At 35.4% G+C, this 9,040-nt stretch overlaps 2 protein-coding genes across 2 annotated transcripts; both read left to right on the plus strand.

Annotated features, from left to right (window-relative positions):
- Nucleotides 1-459: 459 nt before the first annotated feature.
- Nucleotides 460-4,905, plus strand: LOC129885109 (protein ADP-ribosyltransferase PARP3-like). Its single transcript, XM_055959318.1, has 17 exons — nt 460-798; nt 1,084-1,279; nt 1,369-1,485; nt 1,563-1,620; nt 1,698-1,767; nt 1,999-2,173; nt 2,256-2,389; nt 2,476-2,713; nt 2,802-2,929; nt 3,013-3,089; nt 3,167-3,327; nt 3,412-3,621; nt 3,701-3,803; nt 3,895-3,977; nt 4,048-4,191; nt 4,283-4,465; nt 4,653-4,905. Exons 1-17 carry the CDS (start codon nt 506-508, stop codon nt 4,728-4,730), a joined length of 2,448 nt encoding a protein of 815 aa, XP_055815293.1. The 5' UTR covers nt 460-505; the 3' UTR covers nt 4,731-4,905.
- A 1,624-nt stretch (nt 4,906-6,529) lies between these two features.
- On the plus strand, nt 6,530-8,833 carry LOC129887616 (60S acidic ribosomal protein P2B-like). Its single transcript, XM_055962781.1, has 4 exons — nt 6,530-6,632; nt 6,727-6,834; nt 8,290-8,507; nt 8,623-8,833. Exons 1-4 carry the CDS (start codon nt 6,545-6,547, stop codon nt 8,650-8,652), a joined length of 444 nt encoding a protein of 147 aa, XP_055818756.1. The 5' UTR covers nt 6,530-6,544; the 3' UTR covers nt 8,653-8,833.
- Nucleotides 8,834-9,040: the final 207 nt, after the last annotated feature.

A 9,040-nucleotide genomic window follows, 5' to 3' on the forward strand; every position in this document is an offset into this window, starting at 1 on the left:
ATGATTTTGAAGCCTTTATATATATATATATATTTATTTATTTATTTTTATTATTATTATTATTATTATTTGACATATGTTTACAGTATTTGGTTTATGTGAGATAATTACAGCAAATGTTTCTTTAATCTATAAGTATAGATTGACTTAAGAACGGTTAGACGATTTAACTTATATATGCTGACACAGAATATTTAAGTATCAGCTGTGTGATATAACATGTTGTAGCATGTAGTACATCAGTAATTGTACTTATTATGTGTAGGTGCGTGTAGTTACAACTAATAGTACGCTTTTGTCCCAAACAAGTTGGAATAGGCTACATTTTAACAAAGGTTAACTCGAAAATGTGTTGACAAAAAAGTAGTATTGTACTTCATCAAGCGGCGGAGACGGGGGTACCCCTTCCATTTTAATTTTGTCTAAATACCATAGGTTGAATCCCCTTATTTTTTACATGTTGTGTGACCCTCCTTAGTGAATTCCTGGCTCTGCCGCTCACTTCATGCATTTTATGCATGTGAAGGTTCATGAAACCCAATCTCAAGCGCAGTCGGCCAGTGAAGAGAGAAAGGTGATGAGGAAGCAGCAGGCAGAGAGCAACAGCCAAGAGTCTGCCTCACACAAAAAAGCAAAAACCAAAGAAGAAGATACTGTCCACGAAGATGGAATCAGAGCCGAGTTTGAGGAATTCTGTAAGAATATAACCGACCATCTCTCCGTCAAGCAAATGCACGAAATCCTTGAAGTAAATAGCCAGTATTCTAAGGGTGAAGATGATGCAGTTGTTCCTAGATGGTAAGTTAAATCCGGTTTATTAAAAATATTCATTATATCATAATGTTTGTATAATTATGATTCATTTTGTGTGGCATTGTTACAATTTACAGAGTTGAATGAAATGGTTATTCTTTTAACACCTTATCCTTCCCCAGCATTTTTGAATTTTGAGCTACCACAATTGAGCAACCGGACCCAGGGGAATACATATAGCCGACCTTGAAATTGAGCCGTAGTAGTTGTTGTTTCATGTGTGGTTTATGTGATTCTTCCATACTCATCCGCTCCCCTTCTCTTGTACAGTCGAGACATAATGTTCTTCGGGCCACTGGACAATTGTCCCATTTGTGGTGGCAAGTTGGAATTCTCTGGCGACATTTATCATTGCGTTGGAGAATATAGTGAGTGGTCGAGTTGTATTTACGACACTAACGAACCACCGAGAAGAGAAGAGTCTCTCAAACTCCCTAATTCTGTTGAAAGTACTCCAATATCTGATGTAATGTCTTAAAACTTCGCTTCACATTTCTTGTTGCGAGATGGATGACAGGAAAAAAGAAATTTGACTATTTCTGTATGTTCTCATAGCTGATCAAGAAACTTGGAGACCGCAAAAAGAGTCACCCACGAATGGAAATATCTGCCCCAAGGAAGCCATTTGATGGAATGATGATATCTCTGGCTGGTCATCTTACTCGAAAACACGTATGTACTTCAGTTTAAATGAATTTGGCCTCATTTTTGTGTATGTTTATGTTGCTATAAAAGTTTTTTGTGCACAGCAATACTGGAAATCGAAAATCGAGAAATATGGTGGAAAAGTTAACAACTCTGTCACTGGTAACTGTTCAGTGTAATTTTCATATGAAATTTACTTTTCTAGTTGCGTTGCAACTAAAAGTGTTCCCTCTTTGCAGGAGTGGCTTGCATAGTAGTTTCTCCTGCTGAACAAGATCGCAGTGGCTCATCTAAACTAGCTGAAGCTGTGTATGTATATTTATAATTGAAACTGCATTAATTGGATTAATTACATTGCCTTCCTATATTGTAATGTCAGGCAGAGGGGAAACAAGATTTGAACTTTGATGATTTAAACTTGGATGGGTTCAACTTATCAACTTTTGGTTGAACTCATCGCGCTTTTGCAATTTTGGGTGCGATTGAACCCGTGAGTTTATGTTGCATCCACTTCTAATGTGAGGTGGTATTGTTTCTCAGGGAGAAGGGTATACCGGTAGTGAGGGAGGCTTGGTTGAGTGATAGTATAGAAAAGGAACAACCTCAGCCTTTAGATGCATACGACGTCGCCAGTGACATTTCTGTAGAAGGTAGAGGTATTCCCCTTGATAAGATGGATCCAAGTGCAGAGGCATTCGAAACCGTAACAGCCGAGGTATAACCCACCCACCCACCCACCCACCCCCGCCTTTTTCCTCATGGCATTTGCTTCAAATATCATCTTTTGTTTATTGTAGCTTAAAGTGTTTGGAAAAAGAGGGGTACACAAAGACACTAAGATGCAGGATGAAGGCGCAAGAATATTGGAGAAAGATGGGTTATTGTATAATTGTGCTCTATCTGTTTGCAACCAAAAGAACAAACTTAATGAGTAATGCTTAAAGAGTCTCCCTAGTTTTTTCGAATTCTTAATAGTTTCTTCAGCCACTGATGAAGTGATTCTTCAATTTGATGCAGCTTCTGTATTATGCAACTTATCATGTCATCGGAGAATCGTTTGCATATGTATTACAGAAAGGGCAAAATTGGTGATAGCTTAAGAGCAGACGACAAGCTAGAGGAGTGGGAAAATGTCGATGATGCGATTAAGGAGTTCGCTAGGCTCTTTGAAGAGCTCACTGGAAATGAGTTTGAATCCTGGGAAAGGGAAAAGAAGATTCACAAAAAGCATCACAAGTTTTACCCTATTGATATCGTATGTCGTCACTACTTAAATTTTTTGTTCTTCGGGGAACACTTATATAACATACGCTAAAAGATTAAAGCATGGTTACATTCTGTAGGATGACGGAGTGGAGGTTAGGCATGGATCGCTTGGCCTTAGGCAGCTTGGTTCTGCCGCTGCACACAGTAAGCTTGATTCGGCGGTAGCAAATTTCATGAAAGTCCTTTGTAGTCAGGAGATATACAGGTATTAACACAGTTCCAGTTGCAAGCTGTTTCCATCTTTTCCTTACGTCTGGAACAAACTTAAGTGTTGTATGCTTGATGAAGGTATGCTTTAATGGAGCTGGGACACGATTCACCGGAAATTCCTATAGGGATGCTTACTGATCTTCATTTGAGGAGATGTAAGTCTCTCTCTGTCTAGTGCAATTTCTTACCGGTAATTGTCATTCAAAAGATTCATTTACTTTTAACTTTACAGGTGAAGAAATGCTCCTACACTTTGTGGAGAAAATAAAATCAATGAAGGAAACAGGACCGAAAGCAGTGGGTGTCTGGTATGAGTTCAGTCAAATGTGGTTCACACTCATGCCATCTACGAGGCCTTTTACTTTCAGGGATTATGCCGATCTCGCTGAGCATGTAAGTGTCATTTCTCTGTTTTTTCTCCAAATCTTTAGCAGTATATAATAAGGTGTTTTATCATACTGTTTGCAAATAATCAAGGCCACATCTGCCTATGAAACTATTCGGGACATCAACTTTGCCTCGCATATTATAGAAGACATGTCTGGATCTACGCTTGATGATCCTCTCTTTGAGCAATATAAGAAACTCCACTGTTCTGTTTCTCCCTTAGAGAAAGAATCAGATGACTACAAAATGATAGTGAATTACTTGGAGAGAACTTACGAGCCGGTCGAAGTTGGAGATATGGTAAGATCGATTTATTCCTTTCCAGTTCTCTTTCAAAATTTTGAACCGTCGGTGTGATCTAAATTGCATGTTTCACCAGAGCTATGGTGTATCAGTTGATAACATATTTGCTGTTGAAGTTAGTGCTTGTCCTTCCCTTAATGAGATCAAGAAATTGCCAAACAAAATTCTTCTATGGTGTGGTAAGTAATCTCTAATGGCATATAATTTTTTGGTTGATCGTTGTTTCACGACTATGAATGTTATTATTGATCAAATTATGTTTGACTTCAGGTACAAGGAGTTCAAATCTTTTGAGGCACTTGCAGAAAGGTTTCTTGCCTTCAGTTTGTTCACTTCCCGTGTCGGGATACATGGTATGGACATTCATTTACAACGAACTATTGTTGGTTTACATTTGTACTCACCGCTAATATATGCGTTCAGTTTGGAAGAGCCATCGTTTGCTCAGATGCTGCAGCAGAAGCAGCAATATACGGTTTCACAGCTGTAGACAGGCCAGAAGGTTTCTTGGTTTTAGCCGTTGCTTCACTAGGAGAAGAAATTAAGGAGTTTCTGAGTCCTCCCAAGGTAGCAAAGTGACCGTTGAAGAAAAAGATACGTACTCAAATGTTAGTTTGTAGTTGATTTGATTATCTGATTTATATTAACTAACATGCAGGATACTCAAGCGTTGGAAGAGAAAAAAATTGGAGTAAAAGGACTTGGAAGGAAGAAAACCGACGAGAAAGAACATTTTGTATGGAAGGATGATATTAAAGTACCTTGCGGTAAGCTGATCCCGTCAGAACACAAGGATAGCGTCCTCGAGTACAATGAGTATGCTGTCTATGATCCACAGCAGGTACTTCATATAACTACTTAGTACAATGTTATACACCGGTCGATAGTGCAAACATTTGTCCACAATATATGTGAGATTACACGGTTCTATCTTTTTTTTCCCCTTAAGGTGAATCCAAATCAGGCTGACTACTACTTGTGTTTGTAGTTACAAGTGTGTTGACATTTTCCCTTCTTTTTTCCTCGAGGTGAGTATAAGGTACTTGGTGGCGATAAAATTCTACGAGCAGGGTGTAGTGTACGCTGCAGCTGAACCCGAGCAATAGTGGAAAATGGACCAGACAATTGTTGTACATGCTATTATATTTTGCTTACTGCCTTCTAGTGTAAGGGACTTAAAAAGTAGTTTTTGCTAGTGTAAGGAAGGCAATGACTTTGTTTTGTTGATGTTCATACTTCTCTTTAAGTGGTAGATGTAAATTTGTTCCCCTTGCTTCGATAAATTCATACGATCTCAGTAGCGTTGTTCGTTAGTAGTACGAATACATGTTCGTTGTTTGCTTTGAAATATATCTTGCATTTCGTGGCCCGTTCGATATTATTATATAATAGTGGTTGCTCCTATTTCATGAACTACTCAATATATATGTACAGTTTGGTCAAAACTTATTTACTGATATGGTCGAAGTAAACAAAATTTATATATTGATTTTGTATATTATATGTGTAGATATGTATATTACATATGTATAGTTGCTAGCAATTTTGTAAATAAGATCAACCAGAGGTACTGGACTGGAATTATCCTTTTACGTGGATTACTTTATTGGATATGCATGAAGTTAATCTAATCCATATTTGTGTTGCGTAACGCCTCATTTGGATTTTGGGGTAAGCTTTTTTACCTAGGATTTTTTTAAATGTAAGGCTTGAACTCTCTGAGATTTTTAATAATTGAAATTTTTGAACGTTGAAGAAGATGGGGTCACTACCTTAACAATGATTCTGTTCCCCAAAGTTCTAAATCATTTTGTATCCGTAGATCAAATGGAACTTTAATTTCGTGTCATTTTGGATCTAATAATTTTTATATCAGAATTTTAATTATGTTTAACTTTCTCCTTATATTAGTAGCTAAACTGTTGTATTAAACAACATAAAATTACTGAATAATGCATAAGCTAATGATATGATTGTATAAATAAAAGACGTATCATATCTTACTATTTTAAATTAGTGTGCTATATTTTTTGCATAAAAAATAATATATTATGTATATATAATTATAAAAAAATAATTATTTTGTTTAATTTTTTTGAACAAAATCAAAACCTAACCAAATTATATCGATTATCAAATTAAATAAAAAATTAATTTATTTTATTAATTTTATTTAATTTTTTGATTTGTATTTAATTTTTATCCAAATTGTGAACGTGTGATATTCTAATAAAAAAGTCATCTATTTGCATTTTGGCAAAGAACTCGCAAACCCATGCCAAATTTGAAACACGATAAATCTTAAATATTAAAGCTTGATACTATTTCCCAATACATAAAATTTAGTTTCAAGAATTCTATAATTTTTTAATCAATCACAGGTTAGTGGGTAAAATATTTTCTCCAAAAAGTTAAAACATGGTTAGAAAAGAAACCAAAAAAGTCAAATGTTGGAAAACGGGTGATCATCCTAAGAAATAAATAACTTTTTGAAGAAGACAAAAGAATACTAATTAATTAAATGAGCATTATCTTATGAAGGCTAAACTAATCCAAATTTATTATTTTTTATTAATAATAAATAAAATAAAATAATTATTATAAAAGAGTTTAAAAAAAAGATTAAAAATAATCATAATATTACAAACGTAAAAAGAGATCAATTAAAATAAAGCAAAACATAATGAGGTCTCTGAAATTTACCTTATTAATTAGCTTCCATTTATGGCTAAACTAAAAAAAGTTAACCGTATAATTTAAAAAGAAAAAGAAAAAAAAGAAGAGGTCAATCTAGAAATCCGAAGAAAAATGAAGGGTATAAATGTAAATTCATCAATATTCCGGGTCGGATCTAATAACTCACATTCACCCTCCACTTAGACGGTTGGACCTCACCAAAACCCTAACTATATATATATAAATGCCGCATCATTCACTATTAGGAAACCCTAGAAGCAGTCCCGAATCTACCATTGAAGAAGTTCCTCGTAGCTTCCAAATCTCCCTCAGTAATTGCTCCTCTTTGATTTACACTTAGTCGTTTCTTTATGTGTTTTCAATTTTCTGAATCTGAAATTTCTCTTTTGTGTTCTGTTTGAGAAGAAGAAGAAGAAGAAAAAGAAATGAAGGTTATTGCAGCTTATTTGCTGGCCGTTTTGGGTGGCAATGCATCACCTTCAGCAAAAGACTTGAAGAATATCCTCGGTTGTGGTAAAAATAATAATCCTTTTTGCAATCTTAGCCTTTTTTTCAGTTTTTTTGGTTTAAATTTAAGTTAATTTTTTTGATAAACATGTTTTAATCAGGTTATTAATTAATTAAATAGCAAAGGTAGAAAAGTGGAGATATATATATAAATTATTATGTACTATTTGAAGACATGTTAAAGGGAGGATTGAATACTAAAAAAGATAAATTGTTGAGTATTAGAATGAAATGGGTATGAATAAAGCGGAATGTATATTGATGATTGATATAGCGAAATCCCAACTAGTTTGATTTCTCATTCTTTGTTGTATGTTTGAGGCAGCAAATTGGTAAAAGCCACTGTTTGATACATGGGTAGGGGGATTTGAGGCAGCAAATTGGTAAAAGCCACTGTTTGATACATTGAGGCACCAAAATGTAAAATTTTTCTTAATGAATAAATGTCCATCTTCACACTGAGAATGGGCAGATATGTGGAATCTTTGTAGTTTAGCTGGTTGGCTATCTGAATTTTCACCTGGTTGGTGAGTGGTCCATTTCTGTTGGACTTTGGACTAGTTCATTTTTAGCCGTTTGAGTCCTTGAAAAATGTAAGTCTATGCTATTTGTGTACTCATGTTAGGTGCCTAGAATCATCTAACCAAAGGTAATGAAGTGAGATATTGGGGCCTATAAAACTTGAAGCTTTGTTATGTGTGGAGAGTTACCAGAAGCTACTTAAGGTGGTTGCCTGGGATAGACTTGGAATTTATTGTTAAGCATGTCCTCCATCTCAAAAGAAAGAGGGGGAGGGGTTTTAGAAGTACAAATACTGCCACATGTAATATTCCTCACATTGGTATCTTTCTTCTTGAAATAAGATTTTCCTTGTTAAAAAATAACAGAAAAGAAACAGCTAGAAATCAGGGTATTTGCTAGCTGAAAATATTACAAATAATGTTAAAATGTAGTTAAAAATGATTCAACTTTTCAAATAATTTCCTTTGGGGTGCGGCTGGTGCTACGGAATTTTATGAAGTTGATATTTACTTCATACTCTCCAGGCTGTTAATGAATGAGGTAGAGTAGGTTTGGTTTATTTAAATTGTGTTGCTAGTCCCTGATTCTCTGTATTTTTTTTTTGATTTTTCTATTTGCTTTTCAAGTTTGGTGAGAAGTGAGCATAGTGTTATTGTTTTCCATTAACCTGCAATAGTGAGATTATAGTGCTGCCTCTCATAGGTATACATGCGGTAGGAATACCATTTAGTCTTGGTTTCATGCACATGGTAATGCACAATCATTGTTTTGCAGTCGTTAATTCTTTGAGATGTCTTGAGCAGATAATTTGTAATTCAGCTGCTTTCTAAACGAACGAAGTTACCTTACTATCAGTAATTATTATATACCTGTGGATATGCTCTTCTTGTGGCTGGTTGTTTGTTGCACACTCACATTTGTGGTTCATGTGCTCTGCAGTCGGTGCTGAGGCTGATGATGACAGAATTCAACTGCTCTTGTCCCAAGTTGATGGCAAAGATATCACTGAGGTGATTGCTGCTGGCAGAGAAAAGTTAGCTTCAGTACCTTCTGGTGGTAGTGCTGTTGCAGTTGCTGCCCCTGCCGGTGGAGCTGCTGCAGCCCCTGCTGAGGAGAAGAAGGAAGAAAAGAAAGAGGAGAAAGAGGCTTCCGAAGATGTACGTCTCCCAGGCTTTAGAAGAGCTATACCTTTAATGTTACAGTGTGTTGGCTAATATCTTCTTTAATATCCTTTGCATCTGTTAACATTGTTTCTTGACATTTCTTTTGCAGGAGGATATGGGCTTCAGTCTATTTGATTAGAAGAAAACAATGTTGTTCTCTACGTATGATGCAACATCCTTTTGAGATTATTTTAGGAAGGTTTTTTTTTGTCTAGTAATGGATTTTGTTAGTAGTCATCTAGTTGAAGAACCTTGATTTTGCTTTTGGAAACTTTTTCGAGGCAAATGCCGGAAATTATATTGACGTTGATTTTATTCCAGCTTCTTGTTTGATGTGTAATTTAAAATTTTGAATTTGTGATCGTTGGTCGAGAGTGTGGGTGAGCTAGTGATTTCTTGTCAATCTACTCTTGGTGTCAAAATGCGTGCAAAACACGTGATTCTACGGTGATTTTCAACAAAATTAGCTACTTTTTTTAACACATTTCAAATATTAATTTTCAAAAAGAACCCAAATGTATTTTTAT

This window comes from Solanum dulcamara, chromosome 4, assembly GCF_947179165.1.
Source record: "Solanum dulcamara chromosome 4, daSolDulc1.2, whole genome shotgun sequence".
NCBI lineage: Eukaryota > Viridiplantae > Streptophyta > Magnoliopsida > Solanales > Solanaceae > Solanum > Solanum dulcamara.

Coding starts and splice junctions, on each gene's coding strand:
- LOC129885109 (XM_055959318.1), top strand. CDS start 506: ATGCATTTTATGCATGTGAAGGTTCATGAAACCCAATCTCAAGCGCAG. Junction 3,804..3,894: donor CAAAATTCTTCTATGGTGTG/GTAAGTAATCTC, acceptor GTTTGACTTCAG/GTACAAGGAGTTCAAATCTT. Junction 4,466..4,652: donor CTGTCTATGATCCACAGCAG/GTACTTCATATA, acceptor TTTTTCCTCGAG/GTGAGTATAAGGTACTTGGT.
- LOC129887616 (XM_055962781.1), top strand. CDS start 6,545: ATGCCGCATCATTCACTATTAGGAAACCCTAGAAGCAGTCCCGAATCT. Junction 6,633..6,726: donor TAGCTTCCAAATCTCCCTCA/GTAATTGCTCCT, acceptor CTGTTTGAGAAG/AAGAAGAAGAAGAAAAAGAA. Junction 6,835..8,289: donor GAAGAATATCCTCGGTTGTG/GTAAAAATAATA, acceptor TGTGCTCTGCAG/TCGGTGCTGAGGCTGATGAT.